Genomic DNA, 25,581 nt, shown 5'->3' with positions numbered 1-25,581 from the left:
ATGGAAGAGTCTGTTCGGAAAAAATTTTGTCAGATTAACTTTACCCTAACAACCTCTTGTGAAATAAGTAAAATTATTAAATCTTTGAAAAATAAATGTTCTGTTGGGGTGGATGACATCTCTAATAAGATATTAACACAATGTGGAGCAATTACAGCTGATGTTCTGAGTCACATGTGTAATGCGTTACTAACTCAAGGCATTTTGGTTCAAATGGCTCTGAGCACTATGGGACTTAACTGCTGAGGTCATCAGTCCCCTAGATTTAGAACTACTTAAACCTAACTAACCTAAGGACATCACAAACATCCATGCCCGAGGCAGGATTCGAACCTGCGACCGTAGCGGTCGCGCGGTTCCAGACTGTAGCGCCGAGAACCGCTCGGCCACCACGGCCGGACAAGGTATTTTCCCAGACAGGTTTAAATATGCCATTGTCAAGCGTCTCTACAAAAAGGGGGACACCACAGATGTCAATAATTATCAGCCAGTATCCTTGCTTACATCATTTTCAAAAATCTTCGAGAAAGTAATGTACCAAAGAGTGGTTAGCCATCTCAACAGTAATGGGATACTTAGTAAATCACAGTTCAGATTTCAGAAATGCTGTGCCACTGAGACAGCAATATACAATTTCATTGTCCACATAATAGAGTCTTTAAATAGTAAAATGTCACCAATAGGAATTTTCTGTGACTTGTCCAAAGCATTTGATTGTGTGAACAATAACATTATGTTACAGAAATTACAATTCTATGGTATAAATGGAAAAGCATATGAGTGGTTTAAGTCATATCTACAGAACAGGAAGCAAAAAGTTTCCTTATTTGGGTCAAGCGATTTAAATAAGTTTGCCACTTCATCTACCTGGGGTGAAATTACATGAGGTGTTCCACAGGGTTCAATCATGGGTCCCCTTCTGGTCTTGATTTATGTGAATGACCTCCCTTCCTATCTGAAACAGGAAGCTGAACTGACACTGTTTGCTGATGATACAAGCATCATTATTAATCTGGTAAAAGAAACTCCAACTGAAAATGATACAAATAAGGTCTTTGGAAAAGTCATTAATTTATTTTCAGCAAATGGGCTTGTTCTAAACTTCGAAAAAACACAGTACATCCAATTTTCTGCTGCAAAAATTACAGTTCCTTCAATAAATATAACACATCAACAGAAGTCAGTAGATGGGGTAGAGCATACTAAGTTTTTGAGTGTAGATGAGAATCTTAATTGGAAAATTCATATTTTGGATCTTCTAAAGCGACTAGGTTCAGCAACTTTTACAATCAGAATAATTGCCAATTTTGAGGATATAGAAATTAGTAAGCTAATATACTTTGCATACTTTCACTCTCTGATGTCATACAGAATAATATTTTGGAGTAATTCAACATTTAGACAAAAAGTATTCACTGCTCAAAAGAAAGTGGTTAGAATAATGTGTGGGGATCATAGTGGTACATCTTGTAGGCATATTTTCAAAAGATTGGGAGTTTTTACAACAGCCCCACAGTACATTTACTGAGTAATGAAATTTGTTCTCAACAACATGGGCCAGTTTAAAAACAACAGTGACATTAATGATTATAATACTAGAAAAAAGAAAGACTTTCACTATCCTTTACTCAACCCATCTTTGGCACAGAAAGGGATAAAATATGCAGCTATAAAAATTTTCGACAAATTACCAGATGAAATAAAATGTCTGAAAGACAGCAGTAATAGCATCAAAAATAAATTGAAATAAAATCTCCTTGACAACTCCTATACCATAGATGAATTCTTGACTAGAAATAAATAAATTTGTAACTACAGTATATGCATTTTGTGCCATTTAAGGGAATGGGTTAAATAATAGAAATATTAATCTTTAACTCTGTATAGTAATATATATATATATATATATATATATATATATATATATATATCAATTGCGTTTTTTAAAATAGGAACCCCCATTTTTATTACATATTCGTGTAGTACGTAAAGAAATATGAATATTTTAGTTGGACCACTTTTTTCGCATTGTGACAGATGGCGTTGTAATAGTCACTAATGTATAAGTACGTGGTATCACGTAACATTCAGCCAGTGCGGTCGGTATTTGTTTCATGATACATTACCCGTGTTCAAATGGACCGTTTACCAATAGCGGAAAAGGTCGATACCGTGTTGATGTATGGCTATTATGATCAAAATGCCCAACGGGCGTGTGCTACGTATGCTGCTCGGTATCCTGGACGACATCATCCAAGTGTCCGAACCGTTCGCCGGATAGTTACGTTATTTAAGGAAATAGGAAGTGTTCAGTCACATGTGAAATGTCAACCACGACCTGCAACAAATGATGACGCCCAAGTAGGTGTTTTAGCTGCTGTCGCGGCTAATCCGCACATCAATAGCAGACAAACTGCGCGAGAATCGGGAATCTCAAAAACGTCGGTGTTGAGAATGCTACATCAACATCGATTGCACCCGTACCATATTTCTATGCACCAGGAAGTGCATGGCGACGACTTTGAACGTCGTGTATAGTTCTGCCACTGGGCACAAGAGAAATTATGGGACGATGACAGATTTTTTGCACGCGTTCTATTTAGCGACGAAGCGTCATTCACCAACAGCGGTAACGTAAACCGGCATAATATGCACTATTGGGCAACGGAAAATCCACGATGGCTGCGACAAGTGGAACATCAGCGGCCTTGGTGGGTTAATGTATGGTGCGGCATTATGGGAAGAAGGATAATTGGCCCCCATTTTATCGATGGCAATCTAAATGGTGCAGTGTATGCTGATTTCCTACGTAATGTTGTACCGATGTTACTACAAGATGTTTCACTGCATGATAGAATGGCGATGTACTTCCAACATGATGGATGTCCGGCACACAGCTCGCGTGCGGTTAAAGCGGCATTGAATACATATTTCATGACAAGTGGATTGGTCGTCGAAGCACCATACTGTGGCCGGCACGTTCACCGGATCTGACGTCCCCGGATTTCTTTCTGTGCGGAAAGCTGAAGGATATTTGCTATAGTGAACCACCGACAACGCCTGACAACATGCGTCAGCGCATTGTCAATGCATGTGCGAACATTACGGAAGGCGAACTCCTCGCTGTTGAGAAAAATGTCGTTACACGTATTGCCAAACGCATTGAGGTTGACGGACATAATTTTGAGCATTTATTGCATTAATGTGGTATTTACAGGTAATCACGCTGGAACAGCATGCGTTCTCAGAAATGATAAGTTCACGAAGGTACATGTATCACACTGGAACAACCGAAATGAAATGTTCAAACGTACCTACGTTCTGTATTTTCATTTAAAAAACCTACTTGTTCGTCTAAAATTGTGAGCCGTATGTTTGTGACTATTACAGTGCCATCTATCACAAGCGAAAAAAGTGGTCCAACTAAAACATTCGTATTTCTTTACGTACTACACAAATATATAATAAAAAATGGGGGTTCCTATTTTTAAAAAACGCAGTTGGTATCCATCTGACCTATGGCAGCGGCATCTAGTGGGCCAACCATAGCGCCATCTGGTTTGCCCCTTCAAGCTAGAGAAGTTTGGTTCTTTGTAGTTTTTTCTTTTGACGCTTATTTCTTTAGATATTTGGCCCGGTCAGGACCAATGGACCACGCTGCATATACAGGGTGATTCAAAAAGAATACCACAACTTTAGGAATTTAAAACTCTGCAACGACAAAAGGCAGAGCTAAGCACTATCTGTTGGCGAATTAAGGGAGCTATAAAGTTTCATTTAGTTGTACATTTGTTCGTTGAGGCGCTGTTGACTAGGCGTCAGCGTCAGTTGATGCTAAGATGGCGACCGCTCAACAGAAAGCTTTTTGTGTTATTGAGTACGGCAGAAGTGAATCGACGACAGTTGTTCAGCGTGCATTTCGAACGAAGTATGGTGTTAAACCTCCTGATAGGTGGTGTATTAAACGTTGGTATAAATAGTTCACAGAGAATTGGTGTTTGTGCAAAGGGAAAAGTTCTGGACGGCCGAGAACGAGTGATGAAAATGTAGCACGCATCCAGCAAGCATTTGTTCGCAGCCCAGGAAAATCGACTCGCAGAGCTAGCAGAGAGCTGCAAATTCCACAATCAACTGTATGGAGAGTCCTACGAAAAAGGTTAGTTATGAAACCTTATCGTCTGAAATTGGTTCAAGCACTGTCTGCAGCTGATAAGATTAAAAGAATCAATTTCTGTGATTTTATCCTTGCTCAAATGGAAACAGATGAATCTTTCGTTTCAAAGATTGTGTTTAGTGATGAAGCAACTTTCCACACTAACGGGAAAGTCAACCGTCACAATGTCTGTATATGGGGCACTGAGAATCCGCGGGAAACAACTCAATATGAACGTGACTCGCCTAAGGTGAACGTTTTCTGTGCCATTTCAGCCAATAAAGTTTTTGGTCCCTTTTTCTTCGAAGGTGCTACTGTAACTGGACTACAGTATCTGGAGATGTTAGAGAATTGGCTGTTCCCTCAGCTCGTACAAGGAGCACAACAATTCATATTTCAGCAGGATGGAGCGCCACCACATTGGCACTTATCTGTCCGTAACTACCTGAACGTCAACTACCCGAGGCGATGGATCGGCCGCCAGGCAGCCCGTGACAGAGCTCTTCATCACTGGCCTCCAAGAAGCCCTGATCTTACCCCCTGCGATTTTTTCTTATGGGGGTATGCTAAGGATATGGTGTTTCGGCCACCTCTCCCAGCCACCATTGATGATTTGAAACGAGAAATAACAGCAGCTATCCAAACTGTTACGCCTGATATGCTACAGAGAGTGTGGAACAAGTTGGAGTATTGGGTTGATATTGCTCGAGTGTCTGGAGGGGGCCATATTGAACATCTCTGAACTTGTTTTTGAGTGAAAAAAAACTTTTTTAAATACTCTTTGTAATGATGTGTAACAGAAGGTTATATTATGTTTCTTTCATTAAATACACATTTTTAAAGTTGTGGTATTCTTTTTGAATCACCCTGTATATTAAAAAATGTTGTTTCATATGAGCATTGTTTGTGCACTTGACACGTTGCACATCATAACGGCTACCGTACCGTGCGATTGATCAATGGAACACGCAACCAACTAACTAACTAAATTTGTAAATGTTTTGTGAGTAGTTTACCAGGGGACAATGACGGGGAGCTCTGAGGCTGGGACTAGTGAGTAATGCTACGCCGTGTCTCGTGTGTGGTGCGCAGTGAGCGGCGTGGCGCGCCCGGGCGAGCTGCTGGCGATCCTGGGCGCGAGCGGCGCGGGCAAGACGACGCTGCTGAACGCGCTCACGTTCCGCGGGCCCGCCGTGCACTCGGGGCAGCGCGCGCTGTCCGGCTGGCCCGCCAACGCCGCCTCGCTCGCCGCGCTCTCCGCCTACGTCCAGCAGGACGACCTCTTCGTCGGCACCCTCACCGTGCGCGAGCACCTCGTCTTCCAGGTACGCCCTCTCCTGCCCCCCGTCTGCAGGCACCTGCAATGGTCGACAAGTCACGTACAGGGTGACAATTATTAAAGTTTCACCACTGCTAAAAAAAGGTTCTACCGACTAGAGATGGGCAAACTCGTTCGTCCTTGGGAACTAGTTCACTGCTGATAGTTCTTTTTTTGGGAACCGTTCATTTTTACTCGTTCACCGTTCATTTGTGCTTGGCATATGGTTCTTGTGAAAAACTGAAAATTAGTAGTGTAGGTGACTGAAGGATGGAGGACTCCGAGAGGCGGCACTTGCCTCCCCCCTGCAGTATACAGTTTTTATTCATTACAGAATTCTTACACACTTGTAGAAGTAATTTCTGTGATTCTGCACAACCTCTCGTTTAGCCAACTGTAGCGTTGCGTGGCTGATCGCAGGGAAATAATATAGGGTGGCGCACGGAAAACCGGTCCCGAGCACAGACTGCTCGCCGATTACGGACGATGTGTCGCCCGTTACGAGCAGATACAAGAAAGAGACAAACATGTAATAATTAGGCAGTGAAGAAGTAACAAGCTAATGCAAGCAACAATGGCGAAACAATCGATGACGATGTGTAGAGAGCTGGAGAAGGGAACATGAAAATCTCACGCGACGAGCATGGGCTATAGCTTGTGTAGTCTTGTAAACCTGTTGGTGGCTGTTTCCAAACTTAATAGACCACAAGTGTCTTGTATAAAATTCTTCTTTTCGACTTCCACTACATAGCTATGCTACGTTGTAAACAATAATCGTTTACACCCTATATATACTTCACGTTGTCTCTGAGTTTGTAGGCGAAGTAGACTTTATGGAAGCATAAAATAAAATGTGGTTTTCTCATCATACTTGCGTCACATGCTTAGTAAAAATTAGGTTTTTATATTGCATTATTAAAGTTAATGCAGCAATAATAATAATAATAATAATAATAATAATAAAGTTCGCAGTAATAAAGTTTTTGGTTTCAAAGCTCCATCTGAACAAATGATTTTGAGATAATAAGTAAATACGATTTTATGGCAATCTATGTCTTTTCAAATGGAGAAGCACCGCTTTTGCTACTGAGCCAAAATGACCCACAACCCACTTTCTTTTTTTTTCCCAAATAAACCGAGCTAGCAGGTAATGCAAATTAGAAACAACCAAACTTAAAAATAATTAGAGCCTTCCTCAATGTAATGTTTTGTGTATGAAAGATACACGAAAATCGTTTTATATGAATTTTCTTACACTAGAAATTAAGCAAATTATTGAAAGTTAGTTGCTAAATCAAGTCGATGAAACCAAAAAATATATGAATAACAAAAAAAAAACTTGCCTTGTTATATCGTCTGCTGTTCATCGATATAATGAAGTGAGCTGATATGCCCTTTTGTTACCTCAAAAGACGTACCTGTTACATACAACGTGATTTTTATGTAATTTACGTAACTATAAAATACTTTTTGATTACCGGTCGTGGACGCTGAATAGCCAGACCCAAGTGGAAGAACTGTTTGGAACAATGTAAAATGGGCGAGCGCAGTGAACGAAACGAACATCTGGATACTGAACTATCTAGGAGCAGTCGGCAGTGGAACTGAGACAGGTGGTCATGCGAAGAACGAGTGCGGCCAAGGGAGACCGAGACTGATTGTGAGACGAGCACGCGACCGAGGCTGGAACGAAAACTGCCGAAGTGACCGCCGCGACCGAAGTGAACTAGTGAACTATGAACCGATCGTTTCTCGTTCCCGGGAACTGTAAGTACACCACCGCGACCGAAGTGAACTATGAACCGATCGTTCCTCGTTCCCGGGAACTATAACTAGACCGCCGCGACCGAAGTGAACTACGAACCGATCGTTCCTTGAAATTCGTTTCTTGATCCTTTCGTTCATCTTGGTGAACCGTTCCTTTGCACCTGTTCGTTCGCGAATTACCCATCTCTACTACCGACTCGTGTCACAGTTAAGTTCCTTCTCAAAAATTGTAGAAAAACTCTTCTATGACGGGCTTTTAAGTTTCATAAACAAATATGCACCTCTTAAAGTACAACAACATGGTTTTAGAAAGTCTAAATCTACACAGACAGCAATTTTCGAATTCTTAGACTGCATTTTAAAATCCCTTGATCAACATTAATTAGCTGCAGGTATTTTTCTAGATCTATCAAAAGCCTTCGACGTCCTGGACCACAACATTCTGCTCGAAAAATTAGAAAGACGAGGAGTAAGAGGTGTAGCACATAGCTGGTTGTGTTCACACCTAAAAAACCGCAGGCAGAAAGTATCACTTCAGTATGTATTCAACAAAAGGAATAAAACAAGAAACAACTCCTTTCTTTCTAGGGAATTACCAATAAACTATGGTGTATCACAGGGCTCAATCTTAGGTCCACTACTCTTCTTGATTTATGTGGACGACTTAGTTGAATATATGAGTCCCACAAAAACTATCCTGTTTGCCGATGACACCAGCATATTGCTCACTGAATCCAGTCCAGAAACTTTGCGGTCCACAGCAGAAAGTTCTATGAAAAGACTTTCTGAGTGGTTCACAAAAAACAAACTCATTATAAATACTGAAAAAACTGTGTGTGTCGATTTTCATTTAATTCCTCCAACTAATCAAATGTCTATTCAAGTCCGATTAAAAAATGATCCCCTAGAAAATATAAGTGTCACAAAATTCTTGGGTCTTTGGGTTCAGCAAGACTTAAAGTGGGACACACATATAAATAACTTTTGTAGAAAACTATCATCTGTGTGCTATGGCCTAAGAATTTTAAAGGCTACAACAAGCAAATCAACAGTACGGCAGGCATACTATGCACAGCTCCACTCACTAATCCGATATGGGATCATTTTCTGGGGATACTCAATGCACAGTGTAAAGGTTTTTAGAATGCAAAAAAAGAGCTTTAAGAATAATTTGTGGCCTTAAAAAGATGGAGTCTGGAAATCCCATTTTACTGAGCTTGCTGTTCTAAATGTTCCAAGTTTATTCATTTATGAAACTATCTCGTTCACTAGGGACTACCTCCTAAAAACAGGCAAACTGCTACAGAACAAAAGTGTACACAACTATAGTACCAGAAGGGAATCAAATATACATCAAAAATATCACAGAACAACCACCTATCAGAGGAGCATAATTACATTAGTGTGATACTACACAATAAGATACCAGAGGAAATAAAAAATACTACTCATCCAATATGTAATGCTAAACTAAAAGCATTTCTAATAAAGCACTGTTTCTATTCTGTCAGAAAATTTCTGAATAAGTAACAAAATTAATTGTAGTAGGTACCTAATTTTAATTGCTAATACTAAGTATTATTGTAACTTATCTTTGAACTGTCCAATATCAATTGTACAATTTGTGCTATATGATAAAACTGGACCAATAAAAAATTGTATGAAAAAAACGTAAATTAGTTACAAACTACGACGTATACACACTCGATTCAACACATGAACGTCACTACAGATATTCGGATTTAGGTTATGACATGTTCGATGTGGCTGCTATCATTGGCGATGATGCGATGCAGACAAATAGCGAAATTCTGCATGACCCGCTGAAGTGTCGGAACATAAGTGCTGTCGATGACCTCCTGAATGGCTGTTTTCAGCTCAGCAGTGGCCTTGGGGTTATTGCTATCACACCCAACAGACAAGAATTAACTGGTGAAATTGTAAACGATGTTTTTCAGAAAATCGTTAAGTGGTTCTCTGCAAATGGGCTCTCATTAAACTTTGACAAAACACAGTATATACAGTTCAACACAGTAAATGGAATGACACCATTAATAAATATAGACTTCGATCAGAAATCGGTAGCTAAGGTAGAATATTCAAAATTTCTAGGTGTATGCATTGATGAGGGGTTGAACTGGAAAAAAACACACTGAGGATTTGCTGAAACGTTTGAGTTCAGCTACTTATGCTATTAGGGTCATTGCAAATTTTTCAAATATACATCTGACTAAATTAGCTTACCACGCCTATTTTCATTCTCTGCTTTCGTATGGCATCATATTCTGGGGTAACTAATCATTGAGTAAAAGAGTATTCATTGCACAAAAGCGTGTAATCAGAATAATTGCTGGAGCTCATCCAAGGTCATCCTGCAGACACTTATTTAAAGAGCTAGAAATCTTCACTGTAGCCTCACAATATATATATATATATATATATATATATATATATATATATATATATATATATATATTCACTTATGAAATTTGTTATTAACAATCCGAACGAATTCAAAAGTAATAGCAATGTACATGGCTACAACACTAGGAGAAAGGATGATCTTCACTACTCAAGGTTAAATCAGACTTTGGCTCAGAAGGGGGTAGCAGTGTACATGGCTACAACACTAGGAGAAAGGATGATCTTCACTACTCAAGGTTAAATCAGACTTTGGCTCAGAAGGGGGTAAATTATGCTGCCACAAAAGTCTTTGGTCACTTACCTAATAGCATCAAAAGTCTGACAGATAGCTGTATAGCATTTAAAAGGAAATTAAAAGAATTTCTTAATGTCAACTCCTTCTACTTGAAACGTCCCCTTAGAACAATTATACACGTGACTGTGCTTAAACTGACACACAATATTTTTTAGCGCAACGCAATCTGACTTTCAAAAATCCCTACAAAGGAATGGCCCTGACTAACATTAACCTGTACCTTTCACAAATCACTTACCTCACCAAAAATCTTCGTTACTCGAACTACTGCAATACAGCGAGCGCCACTACTGCCAGCTAAATAAAAGATTCAAACTACAGACGGTACTAACTACTGATAGGCATAGTTAGCAATTGAAAGATGTTAATAGAGAACAAACAATGTATTTACCTTAACAGTCATAATATATATAGTAGTTCATGACATCCAGTGTTACAAATTTCAAAACTCCGCCATCTCTCTCCCCACATCCACCACTGCTGGCGGCTCACCTCCAACTGCGCAACGCTACGCGCTGTTCACATCCAGCTGCCGCTGCCCAACACTACAATGGCAGACAACAATGCAAACTAGCCACAGACTGCACACAGCACAGCCAGTGATTTTCATACAGAGCGCTGCGTAACGTTGCTAATAAGAAAATATAAACAGCCTACTTACATGCTCATTAGATGAATTTTTGGATGAGTAAGTGGATAATTTCCCCAACACCCACAAAAAAATTAAAAATATTGAGTGTCATCTAATGTTTTGTGTAATTTAATATCTCGTATAGACACCTTTTATTAACCTGACACGTTCCACATCATTACGAAATGTCGTATTCATGATCTATGGAACAAGTACTAATCTAATCTAATTGCTGTTCACCTTGTCTTTAGTATAGCCCCACAAAAAGGAGTCGCATGTGTTCAGATCCGGAGAATATGGCGGCCAATCGAGGCCCATGCCAGTGGCCTCTGGGTACCCTAGAGAGAGAATGCGGTCTCCAAAGTGCTCCTCCGGGACATCAAACACTCTCCTACATGGCGTCGAGCCACGTCTTGCATGAACATCTTGTGACTTTACACTTATACGGATATGGTGTCTGTTCTTTCGGACATGTCCGAAAGAACACACTCCATTGTGACCTGCAGCCGTCTAGAACGAAATCAGAAATTATATTAATACCTTCAGCTGCTGACGGGCGTTGATATATATCAACAGGGAGAGGTGAAAATGTGTGCTCCGACCGGGACTCGAACCCGGTATCTCCTGCGTACATGGCAGACGCTCAATGCATCTGAGCCACCGAGGGCAGAGAGGATAGTGCGACTGCAGGGACTATCTCGCGCACACCTCCCTCAAGACCCACATTCTCACCTTGGGTTGGGTAGGGACACTACGAATGTAGTGTGTAGACCTACATGGTGAGGTAGGGACACTGCGAATGAAGTGCGTGGACATACAAGGTGAGAATCTGGGTCCTACGGGAGACGTGCGCGAGATAGTCCCTGCAGTCGCACTATCCACTGTCTCTCGGTGGCTCAGATGGATAGAGCGTCTGCCATGTAAGCAGGAGATCCTGGGTTCGAGTCCCTGTCGGGGTACACAATTTCACCTGTCCCCGTTGATATATATCAACGCCCGTCAGCAGCTGAAGGTATTAATATAATTTCTAATTTCTTGTGACTTTGGATATTGGGGATGAAATCGTCTTCCAAAACCTTCACGTACCGTTCGGTAGCCACCGTACTATCGAGGAATATCGCATCGATCATTCCGTCACTGGACACTGCACACCACATAGTCACCCACTGAGAGAGAGACTTTTCGTTCGCGAAATGCGTATTCTCAGTCCCCCAAATGCGCTATTTTCCTTTTTGACGAACCCATCCGAATGAATGTGGGCTTCGACGCGAAATCAAACCATTCTACACTAAAGCGCCAAAGAAACTGGTATAAGCATGTGTTTTCAAATACAGAGATACGCAAACAGGCAGAATACGGCGCTGCGCTCGGCAACGCCTATGTGAGACAAGTGTCTGGCGCAGTTGTTAGATCGCTTACTGCTACTACAATGGCACGTTGTCAAGATTTACATGAGTCTGTACGTACTGTTATAGTCGGTACACGAGCGATGGGACACAGCATCTCCGAGGTAGCGATGAAGTGGAGATTTTCCCGTACGACCATTTCAGGAGTGTACCGTGAATATCAGGCAGAATACGGCGCTGCGCTCGGCAACGCCTATGTGAGACAAGTGTCTGGCGCAGTTGTTAGATCGCTTACTGCTACTACAATGGCACGTTGTCAAGATTTACATGAGTCTGTACGTACTGTTATAGTCGGTACACGAGCGATGGGACACAGCATCTCCGAGGTAGCGATGAAGTGGAGATTTTCCCGTACGACCATTTCAGGAGTGTACCGTGAATATCAGGCAGAATACGGCGCTGCGCTCGGCAACGCCTATGTGAGACAAGTGTCTGGCGCAGTTGTTAGATCGCTTACTGCTACTACAATGGCACGTTGTCAAGATTTACATGAGTCTGTACGTACTGTTATAGTCGGTACACGAGCGATGGGACACAGCATCTCCGAGGTAGCGATGAAGTGGAGATTTTCCCGTACGACCATTTCAGGAGTGTACCGTGAATATCAGGCAGAATACGGCGCTGCGCTCGGCAACGCCTATGTGAGACAAGTGTCTGGCGCAGTTGTTAGATCGCTTACTGCTACTACAATGGCACGTTGTCAAGATTTACATGAGTCTGTACGTACTGTTATAGTCGGTACACGAGCGATGGGACACAGCATCTCCGAGGTAGCGATGAAGTGGAGATTTTCCCGTACGACCATTTCAGGAGTGTACCGTGAATATCAGGCAGAATACGGCGCTGCGCTCGGCAACGCCTATGTGAGACAAGTGTCTGGCGCAGTTGTTAGATCGCTTACTGCTACTACAATGGCACGTTGTCAAGATTTACATGAGTCTGTACGTACTGTTATAGTCGGTACACGAGCGATGGGACACAGCATCTCCGAGGTAGCGATGAAGTGGAGATTTTCCCGTACGACCATTTCAGGAGTGTACCGTGAATATCAGGCAGAATACGGCGCTGCGCTCGGCAACGCCTATGTGAGACAAGTGTCTGGCGCAGTTGTTAGATCGCTTACTGCTACTACAATGGCACGTTGTCAAGATTTACATGAGTCTGTACGTACTGTTATAGTCGGTACACGAGCGATGGGACACAGCATCTCCGAGGTAGCGATGAAGTGGAGATTTTCCCGTACGACCATTTCAGGAGTGTACCGTGAATATCAGGCAGAATACGGCGCTGCGCTCGGCAACGCCTATGTGAGACAAGTGTCTGGCGCAGTTGTTAGATCGCTTACTGCTACTACAATGGCACGTTGTCAAGATTTACATGAGTCTGTACGTACTGTTATAGTCGGTACACGAGCGATGGGACACAGCATCTCCGAGGTAGCGATGAAGTGGAGATTTTCCCGTACGACCATTTCAGGAGTGTACCGTGAATATCAGGCAGAATACGGCGCTGCGCTCGGCAACGCCTATGTGAGACAAGTGTCTGGCGCAGTTGTTAGATCGCTTACTGCTACTACAATGGCACGTTGTCAAGATTTACATGAGTCTGTACGTACTGTTATAGTCGGTACACGAGCGATGGGACACAGCATCTCCGAGGTAGCGATGAAGTGGAGATTTTCCCGTACGACCATTTCAGGAGTGTACCGTGAATATCAGGCAGAATACGGCGCTGCGCTCGGCAACGCCTATGTGAGACAAGTGTCTGGCGCAGTTGTTAGATCGCTTACTGCTACTACAATGGCACGTTGTCAAGATTTAAATGAGTCTGTACGTACTGTTATAGTCGCTACACGAGCGATGGGACACAGCATCTCCGAGGTAGCGATGAAGTGGAGATTTTCCCGTACGACCATTTCAGGAGTGTACCGTGAATATCAGGCAGAATACGGCGCTGCGCTCGGCAACGCCTATGTGAGACAAGTGTCTGGCGCAGTTGTTAGATCGCTTACTGCTACTACAATGGCACGTTGTCAAGATTTACATGAGTCTGTACGTACTGTTATAGTCGGCACACGAGCGATGGGACACAGCATCTCCGAGGTAGCGATGAAGTGGAGATTTTCCCGTACGACCATTTCAGGAGTGTACCGTGAATATCAGGCAGAATACGGCGCTGCGCTTGGCAACGCCTATGTGAGACAAGTGTCTGGCGCAGTTGTTAGATCGCTTACTGCTACTACAATGGCACGTTGTCAAGATTTACATGAGTCTGTACGTACTGTTATAGTCGGTACACGAGCGATGGGACACAGCATCTCCGAGGTAGCGATGAAGTGGAGATTTTCCCGTACGACCATTTCAGGAGTGTACCGTGAATATCAGGCAGAATACGGCGCTGCGCTCGGCAACGCCTATGTGAGACAAGTGTCTGGCGCAGTTGTTAGATCGCTTACTGCTACTACAATGGCACGTTGTCAAGATTTACATGAGTCTGTACGTACTGTTATAGTCGGTACACGAGCGATGGGACACAGCATCTCCGAGGTAGCGATGAAGTGGAGATTTTCCCGTACAACCATTTCAGGAGTGTACCGTGAATATCAGGCAGAATACGGCGCTGCGCTCGGCAACGCCTATGTGAGACAAGTGTCTGGCGCAGTTGTTAGATCGCTTACTGCTACTACAATGGCACGTTGTCAAGATTTACATGAGTCTGTACGTACTGTTATAGTCGGTACACGAGCGATGGGACACAGCATCTCCGAGGTAGCGATGAAGTGGAGATTTTCCGGTACGACCATTTCAGGAGTGTACCGTGAATATCAGGCAGAATACGGCGCTGCGCTCGGCAACGCCTATGTGAGACAAGTGTCTGGCGCAGTTGTTAGATCGCTTACTGCTACTACAATGGCACGTTGTCAAGATTTACATGAGTCTGTACGTACTGTTATAGTCGGCACACGAGCGATGGGACACAGCATCTCCGAGGTAGCGATGAAGTGGAGATTTTCCCGTACGACCATTTCAGGAGTGTACCGTGAATATCAGGCAGAATACGGCGCTGCGCTCGGCAACGCCTATGTGAGACAAGTGTCTGGCGCAGTTGTTAGATCGCTTACTGCTACTACAATGGCACGTTGTCAAGATTTACATGAGTCTGTACGTACTGTTATAGTCGGCACACGAGCGATGGGACACAGCATCTCCGAGGTAGCGATGAAGTGGAGATTTTCCCGTACGACCATTTCAGGAGTGTACCGTGAATATCAGGCAGAATACGGCGCTGCGCTCGGCAACGCCTATGTGAGACAAGTGTCTGGCGCAGTTGTTAGATCGCTTACTGCTACTACAATGGCACGTTGTCAAGATTTACATGAGTCTGTACGTACTGTTATAGTCGGTACACGAGCGATGGGACACAGCATCTCCGAGGTAGCGATGAAGTGGAGATTTTCCCGTACGACCATTTCAGGAGTGTACCGTGAATATCAGGCAGAATACGACGCTGCGCTCGGCAACGCCTATGTGAGACAAGTGTCTGGCGCAGTTGTTAGATCGCTTACTGCTACTACAATGGCACGTTGTCGAGATTTACATGAGTCTGTACGTACTGTTATAGTCGGCACACGAGCGATGGGACACAGCATCTCCGAGGTAGCGATGAAGTGGAGATTTTCCCGTACGACCATTTCAGGAGTGTACCGTGAATATCAGGCAGAATACGGCGCTGCGCTCGGCAACGCCTATGTGAGACAAGTGTCTGGCGCAGTTGTTAGATCGCTTACTGCTACTACAATGGCACGTTGTCAAGATTTACATGAGTCTGTACGTACTGTTATAGTCGGTACACGAGCGATGGGACACAGCATCTCCGAGGTAGCGATGAAGTGGAGATTTTCCGGTACGACCATTTCAGGAGTGTACCGTGAATATCAGGTAGAATACAGCGCTGCGCTCGGCAACGCCTATGTGAGACAAGTGTCTGGCACAGTTGTTAGATTGCTTACTGCTACTACAATGGCACGTTGTCAAGATTTACATGAGTCTGTACGTACTGTTATAGTCGGTACACGAGCGGTGGGACACAGCATCTCTGAGGTAGCGATGAAGTGTAGATTTTCCCGTACGACCATTTCAGGAGTGTACCGGAATATCAGGCAGAATACGGCGCTGCGCTCGGCAACGCCTATGTGAGACAAGTGTCTGGCACAGTTGTTAGATCGCTTACTGCTACTACAATGCCACGTTGTCAAGATTTACATGAGTCTGTACGTACTGTTATAGTCGGCACACGAGCGATGGGACACAGCATCTCCGAGGTAGCGATGAAGTGGAGATTTTCCCGTATGACCATTTCAGGAGTGTACCGTGAATATCAGGCAGAATACGGCGCTGCGCTCGGCAGCGCCTATGTGAGACAAGTGTCTGGCGCAGTTGTTAGATCGCTTACTGCTACTACAATGGCACGTTGTCAAGATTTACATGAGTCTGTACGTACTGTTATAGTCGGTACACGAGCGATGGGACACAGCATCTCCGAGGTAGCGATGAAGTGGAGATTTTCCCGTACGACCATTTCAGGAGTGTACCGTGAATATCAGGCAGAATACGGCGCTGCGCTCGGCAACGCCTATGTGAGACAAGTGTCTGGCGCAGTTGTTAGATCGCTTACTGCTACTACAATGGCACGTTGTCAAGATTTACATGAGTCTGTACGTACTGTTATAGTCGGCACACGAGCGATGGGACACAGCATCTCCGAGGTAGCGATGAAGTGGAGATTTTCCCGTACGACCATTTCAGGAGTGTACCGTGAATATCAGGCAGAATACGGCGCTGCGCTCGGCAACGCCTATGTGAGACAAGTGTCTGGCGCAGTTATTAGATCGCTTACTGCTACTACAATGGCACGTTGTCAAGATTTACATGAGTCTGTACGTACTGTTATAGTCGGCACACGAGCGATGGGACACAGCATCTCCGAGGTAGCGATGAAGTGGAGATTTTCCCGTACGACCATTTCAGGAGTGTACCGTGAATATCAGGCAGAATACGGCGCTGCGCTCGGCAACGCCTATGTGAGACAAGTGTCTGGCGCAGTTGTTAGATCGCTTACTGCTACTACAATGGCACGTTGTCAAGATTTACATGAGTCTGTACGTACTGTTATAGTCGGTACACGAGCGATGGGACACAGCATCTCCGAGGTAGCGATGAAGTGGAGATTTTCCCGTACGACCATTTCAGGAGTGTACCGTGAATATCAGGCAGAATACGGCGCTGCGCTCGGCAAAGCCTATGTGAGACAAGTGTCTGGCGCAGTTGTTAGATCGCTTACTGCTACTACAATGGCACGTTGTCAAGATTTACATGAATCTGTACGTACTGTTATAGTCGGCACACGAGCGATGGGACACAGCATCTCCGAGGTAGCGATGAAGTGGAGATTTTCCCGTACGACCATTTCAGGAGTGTACCGTGAATATCAGGCAGAATACGGCGCTGCGCTCGGCAACGCCTATGTGAGACAAGTGTCTGGCGCAGTTGTTAGATCGCTTACTGCTACTACAATGGCACGTTGTCAAGATTTACATGAGTCTGTACGTACTGTTATAGTCGGCACACGAGCGATGGGACACAGCATCTCCGAGGTAGCGATGAAGTGGAGATTTTCCCGTACGACCATTTCAGGAGTGTACCGTGAATATCAGGCAGAATACGGCGCTGCGCTCGGCAACGCCTATGTGAGACAAGTGTCTGGCGCAGTTGTTAGATCGCTTACTGCTACTACAATGGCACGTTGTCAAGATTTACATGAGTCTGAACGTACTGTTATAGTTGGCACACGAGCGATGGGACACAGCATCTCCGAGGTAGCGATGAAGTGGAGATTTTCCCGTACGACCATTTCAGGAGTGTACCGTGAATATCAGGCAGAATACGGCGCTGCGCTCGGCAACGCCTATGTGAGACAAGTGTCTGGCGCAGTTGTTAGATCGCTTACTGCTACTACAATGGCACGTTGTCAAGATTTACATGAGTCTGTACGTACTGTTATAGTCGGCACACGAGCGATGGGACACAGCATCTCCGAGGTAGCGATGAAGTGGAGATTTTCCCGTACGACCATTTCAGGAGTGTACCGTGAATATCAGGCAGAATACGGCGCTGCGCTCGGCAACGCCTATGTGAGACAAGTGTCTGGCGCAGTTGTTAGATCGCTTACTGCTACTACAATGGCACGTTGTCAAGATTTACATGAGTCTGTACGTACTGTTATAGTTGGCACACGAGCGATGGGACACAGCGTCTCCGAGGTAGCGATGAAGTGGAGATTTTCCCGTACGACCATTTCAGGAGTGTACCGTGAATATCAGGCAGAATACGGCGCTGCGCTCGGCAAAGCCTATGTGAGACAAGTGTCTGGCGCAGTTGTTAGATCGCTTACTGCTACTACAATGGCACGTTGTCAAGATTTACATGAATCTGTACGTACTGTTATAGTCGGCACACGAGCGATGGGACACAGCATCTCCGAGGTAGCGATGAAGTGGAGATTTTCCCGTACGACCATTTCAGGAGTGTACCGTGAATATCAGGCAGAATACGGCGCTGCGCTCGGCAACGCCTATGTGAGACAAGTGTCTGGCGCAGTTGTTAGATCGCTTACTGCTACTACAATGGCACGTTGTCAAGATTTACATGAGTCTGTACGTACTGTTATAGTCGGCACACGAGCGATGGGACACAGCATCTCCGAGGTAGCGATGAAGTGGAGATTTTCCCGTACGACCATTTCAGGAGTGTACCGTGAATATCAGGCAGAATACGGCGCTGCGCTCGGCAACGCCTATGTGAGACAAGTGTCTGGCGCAGTTGTTAGATCGCTTACTGCTACTACAATGGCACGTTGTCAAGATTTACATGAGTCTGTACGTACTGTTATAGTTGGCACACGAGCGATGGGACACAGCATCTCCGAGGTAGCGATGAAGTGGAGATTTTCCCGTACGACCATTTCAGGAGTGTACCGTGAATATCAGGCAGAATACGGCGCTGCGCTCGGCAACGCCTATGTGAGACAAGTGTCTGGCGCAGTTGTTAGATCGCTTACTGCTACTACAATGGCACGTTGTCAAGATTTACATGAGTCTGTACGTACTGTTATAGTCGGCACACGAGCGATGGGACACAGCATCTCCGAGGTAGCGATGAAGTGGAGATTTTCCCGTACGACCATTTCAGGAGTGTACCGTGAATATCAGGCAGAATACGGCGCTGCGCTCGGCAACGCCTATGTGAGACAAGTGTCTGGCGCAGTTATTAGATCGCTTACTGCTACTACAATGGCACGTTGTCAAGATTTACATGAGTCTGTACGTACTGTTATAGTCGGCACACGAGCGATGGGACACAGCATCTCCGAGGTAGCGATGAAGTGGAGATTTTCCCGTACGACCATTTCAGGAGTGTACCGTGAATATCAGGCAGAATACGGCGCTGCGCTCGGCAACGCCTATGTGAGACAAGTGTCTGGCGCAGTTGTTAGATCGCTTACTGCTACTACAATGGCACGTTGTCAAGATTTACATGAGTCTGTACGTACTGTTATAGTCGGTACACGAGCGATGGGACACAGCATCTCCAAGGTAGCGATGAAGTGGAGATTTTCCCGTACGACCATTTCAGGAGTGTACCGTGAATATCAGGCAGAATACGGCGCTGCGCTCGGCAAAGCCTATGTGAGACAAGTGTCTGGCGCAGTTGTTAGATCGCTTACTGCTACTACAATGGCACGTTGTCAAGATTTACATGAATCTGTACGTACTGTTATAGTCGGCACACGAGCGATGGGACACAGCATCTCCGAGGTAGCGATGAAGTGGAGATTTTCCCGTACGACCATTTCAGGAGTGTACCGTGAATATCAGGCAGAATACGGCGCTGCGCTCGGCAACGCCTATGTGAGACAAGTGTCTGGCGCAGTTGTTAGATCGCTTACTGCTACTACAATGGCACGTTGTCAAGATTTACATGAGTCTGTACGTACTGTTATAGTCGGCACACGAGCGATGGGACACAGCATCTCCGAGGTAGCGATGAAGTGGAGATTTTCCCGTACGACCATTTCAGGAGTGTACCGTGAATATCAGGCAGAATACGGCGCTGCGCTCGGCAACGCCTATGTGAGACAAGTGTCTGGCGCAGTTGTTAGATCGCTTACTGCTACTACAATGGCACGTTGTCAAGATTTACATGAGTCTGTACGTACTGTTATAGTTGGCACACGAGCGATGGGACACAGCATCTCCGAGGTAGCGATGAAGTGGAGATTTTCCCGTACGACCATTTCAGGAGTGTACCGTGAATATCAGGCAGAATACGGCGCTGCGCTCGGCAACGCCTATGTGAGACAAGTGTCTGGCGCAGTTGTTAGATCGCTTACTGCTACTACAATGGCACGTTGTCAAGATTTACATGAGTCTGTACGTACTGTTATAGTCGGCACACGAGCGATGGGACACAGCATCTCCGAGGTAGCGATGAAGTGGAGATTTTCCCGTACGACCATTTCAGGAGTGTACCGTGAATATCAGGCAGAATACGGCGCTGCGCTCGGCAACGCCTATGTGAGACAAGTGTCTGGCGCAGTTGTTAGATCGCTTACTGCTACTACAATGGCACGTTGTCAAGATTTACATGAGTCTGTACGTACTGTTATAGTTGGCACACGAGCGATGGGACACAGCGTCTCCGAGGTAGCGATGAAGTGGAGATTTTCCCGTACGACCATTTCAGGAGTGTACCGTGAATATCAGGCAGAATACGGCGCTGCGCTCGGCAAAGCCTATGTGAGACAAGTGTCTGGCGCAGTTGTTAGATCGCTTACTGCTACTACAATGGCACGTTGTCAAGATTTACATGAATCTGTACGTACTGTTATAGTCGGCACACGAGCGATGGGACACAGCATCTCCGAGGTAGCGATGAAGTGGAGATTTTCCCGTACGACCATTTCAGGAGTGTACCGTGAATATCAGGCAGAATACGGCGCTGCGCTCGGCAACGCCTATGTGAGACAAGTGTCTGGCGCAGTTGTTAGATCGCTTACTGCTACTACAATGGCACGTTGTCAAGATTTACATGAGTCTGTACGTACTGTTATAGTCGGCACACGAGCGATGGGACACAGCATCTCCGAGGTAGCGATGAAGTGGAGATTTTCCCGTACGACCATTTCAGGAGTGTACCGTGAATATCAGGCAGAATACGGCGCTGCGCTCGGCAACGCCTATGTGAGACAAGTGTCTGGCGCAGTTGTTAGATCGCTTACTGCTACTACAATGGCACGTTGTCAAGATTTACATGAGTCTGTACGTACTGTTATAGTTGGCACACGAGCGATGGGACACAGCATCTCCGAGGTAGCGATGAAGTGGAGATTTTCCCGTACGACCATTTCAGGAGTGTACCGTGAATATCAGGCAGAATACGGCGCTGCGCTCGGCAACGCCTATGTGAGACAAGTGTCTGGCGCAGTTGTTAGATCGCTTACTGCTACTACAATGGCACGTTGTCAAGATTTACATGAGTCTGTACGTACTGTTATAGTCGGTACACGAGCGATGGGACACAGCATCTCCGAGGTAGCGATGAAGTGGAGATTTTCCCGTACGACCATTTCAGGAGTGTACCGTGAATATCAGGCAGAATACGGCGCTGCGCTCGGCAACGCCTATGTGAGACAAGTGTCTGGCGCAGTTGTTAGATCGCTTACTGCTACTACAATGGCACGTTGTCAAGATTTACATGAGTCTGTACGTACTGTTATAGTCGGCACACGAGCGATGGGACACAGCATCTCCGAGGTAGCGATGAAGTGGAGATTTTCCCGTACGACCATTTCAGGAGTGTACCGTGAATATCAGGCAGAATACGGCGCTGCGCTCGGCAACGCCTATGTGAGACAAGTGTCTGGCGCAGTTGTTAGATCGCTTACTGCTACTACAATGGCACGTTGTCAAGATTTACATGAGTCTGTACGTACTGTTATAGTCGGTACACGAGCGATGGGAAACAGCATCTCCGAGGTAGCGATGAAGTGGAGATTTTCCCGTACGACCATTTCAGGAGTGTACCGTGAATATCAGGCAGAATACGGCGCTGCGCTCGGCAACGCCTATGTGAGACAAGTGTCTGGCGCAGTTGTTAGATCGCTTACTGCTACTACAATGGCACGTTGTCAAGATTAACATGAGTCTGTACGTACTGTTATAGTCAGCACACGAGCGATGGGACTCAGCATCTCCGACGTAGCGATGAAGTGGAGATTTTCCCGTACGACCATTTCAGGAGTGTACCGTGAATATCAGGCAGAATACGGCGCTGCGCTCGACAACGCCTATGTGAGACAAGTGTCTGGCGCAGTTGTTAGATCGCTTACTGCTACTACAATGGCACGTTGTCAAGATTTACATGAGTCTGTACGTACTGTTATAGTCGGTACACGAGCGATGGGACACAGCATCTCCGAGGAAGCGATGAAGTGGAGATTTTCCCGTACGACCATTTCAGGAGTGTACCGTGAATATCAGGCAGAATACGGCGCTGCGCTCGGCAACGCCTATGTGAGACAAGTGTCTGGCGCAGTTGTTAGATCGCTTACTGCTACTACAATGGCACGTTGTCAAGATTTACATGAGTCTGAACGTACTGTTATAGTCGGTACACGAGCGATGGGACACAGCATCTCCGAGGTAGCGATGAAGTGGAGATTTTCCCGTACGACCATTTCAGGAGTGTACCGTGAATATCAGGCAGAATACGGCGCTGCGATCGGCAACGCCTATGTGAGACAAGTGTCTGGCGCAGTTGTTAGATCGCTTACTGCTACTACAATGGCACGTTGTCAAGATTTACATGAGTCTGTACGTACCGTTATAGTCGGTACACGAGCGATGGGACACAGCATCTCCGAGGTAGCGATGAAGTGGAGATTTTCCCGTACGACCATTTCAGGAGTGTACCGTGAATATCAGGCAGAATACGGCGCTGCGCTCGGCAACGCCTATGTGAGACAAGTGTCTGGCGCAGTTGTTAGATCGCTTACTGCTACTACAATGGCACGTTGTCAAGATTTACATGAGTCTGTACGTACTGTTATAGTCGGCACACGAGCGATGGGACACAGCATCTCCGAGGTAGCGATGAAGTGGAGATTTTCCCGTACGACCATTTCAGGAGTGTACCGTGAATATCAGGCAGAATACGGCGCTGCGCTCGGCAACGCCTATGTGAGACAAGTGTCTGGCGCAGTTGTTAGATCGCTTACTGCTACTACAATGGCACGTTGTCAAGATTTACATGAGTCTGTACGTACTGTTATAGTCGGTACACGAGCGATGGGAAACAGCATCTCCGAGGTAGCGATGAAGTGGAGATTTTCCCGTACGACCATTTCAGGAGTGTACCGTGAATATCAGGCAGAATACGGCGCTGCGCTCGGCAACGCCTATGTGAGACAAGTGTCTGGCGCAGTTGTTAGATCGCTTACTGCTACTACAATGGCACGTTGTCAAGATTTACATGAGTCTGTACGTACTGTTATAGTCGGTACACGAGCGATGGGACACAGCATCTCCGAGGAAGCGATGAAGTGGAGATTTTCCCGTACGACCATTTCAGGAGTGTACCGTGAATATCAGGCAGAATACGGCGCTGCGCTCGGCAACGCCTATGTGAGACAAGTGTCTGGCGCAGTTGTTAGATCGCTTACTGCTATTACAATGGCACGTTGTCAAGATTTACATGAGTCTGAACGTACTGTTATAGTCGGTACACGAGCGATGGGACACAGCATCTCCGAGGTAGCGATGAAGTGGAGATTTTCCCGTACGACCATTTCAGGAGTGTACCGTGAATATCAGGCAGAATACGGCGCTGCGATCGGCAACGCCTATGTGAGACAAGTGTCTGGCGCAGTTGTTAGATCGCTTACTGCTACTACAATGGCACGTTGTCAAGATTTACATGAGTCTGTACGTACCGTTATAGTCGGTACACGAGCGATGGGACACAGCATCTCCGAGGTAGCGATGAAGTGGAGATTTTCCCGTACGACCATTTCAGGAGTGTACCGTGAATATCAGGCAGAATACGGCGCTGCGCTCGGCAACGCCTATGTGAGACAAGTGTCTGGCGCAGTTGTTAGATCGCTTACTGCTACTACAATGGCACGTTGTCAAGATTTACATGAGTCTGTATGTACTGTTATAGTCGGCAGACGAGCGATGGGACACAGCATCTCCGAGGTAGCGATGAAGTGGAGATTTTCCCGTACGACCATTTCAGGAGTGTACCGTGAATATCAGGCAGAATACGGCGCTGCGCTCGGCAACGCCTATGTGAGACAAGTGTCTGGCGCAGTTGTTAGATCGCTTACTGCTACTACAATGGCACGTTGTCAAGATTTACATGAGTCTGTACGTACTGTTATAGTTGGCACACGAGCGATGGGACACAGCATCTCCGAGGTAGCGATGAAGTGGAGATTTTCCCGTACGACCATTTCAGGAGTGTACCGTGAATATCAGGCAGAATACGGCGCTGCGCTCGGCAACGCCTATGTGAGACAAGTGTCTGGCGCAGTTGTTAGATCGCTTACTGCTACTACAATGGCACGTTGTCAAGATTTACATGAGTCTGTACGTACTGTTATAGTCGGTACACGAGCGATGGGACACAGCATCTCCGAGGTAGCGATGAAGTGGAGATTTTCCCGTACGACCATTTCAGGAGTGTACCGTGAATATCAGGCAGAATACGGCGCTGCGCTTGGCAACGCCTATGTGAGACAAGTGTCTGGCGCAGTTGTTAGATCGCTTACTGCAACTACAATGGCACGTTGTCAAGATTTACATGAGTCTGTACGTTCTGTTATAGTCGGTACACGAGCGATGGGACACAGCATCTCCGAGGTAGCGATGAAGTGGAGATTTTCCCGTACGACCATTTCAGGAGTGTACCGTGAATATCAGGCAGAATACGGCGCTGCGCTCGGCAACGCCTATGTGAGACAAGTGTCTGGCGCAGTTGTTAGATCGCTTACTGCTACTACAATGGCACGTTGTCAAGATTTACATGAGTCTGTACGCACTGTTATAGTCGGTACACGAGCGATGGGACACAGCATCTCCGAGGTAGCGATGAAGTGGAGATTTTCCCGTACGACCATTTCAGGAGTGTACCGTGAATATCAGGCAGAATACGGCGCTGCGCTCGGCAACGCCTATGTGAGACAAGTGTCTGGCGCAGTTGTTAGATCGCTTACTGCTACTACAATGGCACGTTGTCAAGATTTACATGAGTCTGTACGTACTGTTATAGTCGGCACACGAGCGATGGGACACAGCATCTCCGAGGTAGCGATGAAGTGGAGATTTTCCCGTACGACCATTTCAGGAGTGTACCGTGAATATCATGCAGAATACGGCGCTGCGCTTGGCAACGCCTATGTGAGACAAGTGTCGGGCGCAGTTGTTAGATCGCTTACTGCTACTACAATGGCACGTTGTCAAGATTTACA

At 45.7% G+C, this 25,581-nt stretch overlaps 1 protein-coding gene across 1 annotated transcript in view; it reads left to right on the top strand.

The window, feature by feature from the left end:
* LOC126175649 (protein white-like) overlaps window positions 1-25,581 on the top strand; it is a 300,070-nt gene that overhangs the window by 190,091 nt on the left and 84,398 nt on the right. The window contains exon 3 of the mRNA XM_049922541.1: window positions 5,246-5,478. Coding sequence (XP_049778498.1) covers window positions 5,246-5,478 — 233 coding nt within the window. The remainder of the gene's footprint in view (window positions 1-5,245; window positions 5,479-25,581) is intronic.

Source organism: Schistocerca cancellata, chromosome 3 (assembly GCF_023864275.1).
Source record: "Schistocerca cancellata isolate TAMUIC-IGC-003103 chromosome 3, iqSchCanc2.1, whole genome shotgun sequence".
In the NCBI taxonomy this organism is placed as follows: domain Eukaryota; kingdom Metazoa; phylum Arthropoda; class Insecta; order Orthoptera; family Acrididae; genus Schistocerca; species Schistocerca cancellata.
The sequence above is the reverse complement of the archived record's forward strand: the minus strand, read 5'-3'. Positions and strand labels throughout refer to the sequence as shown.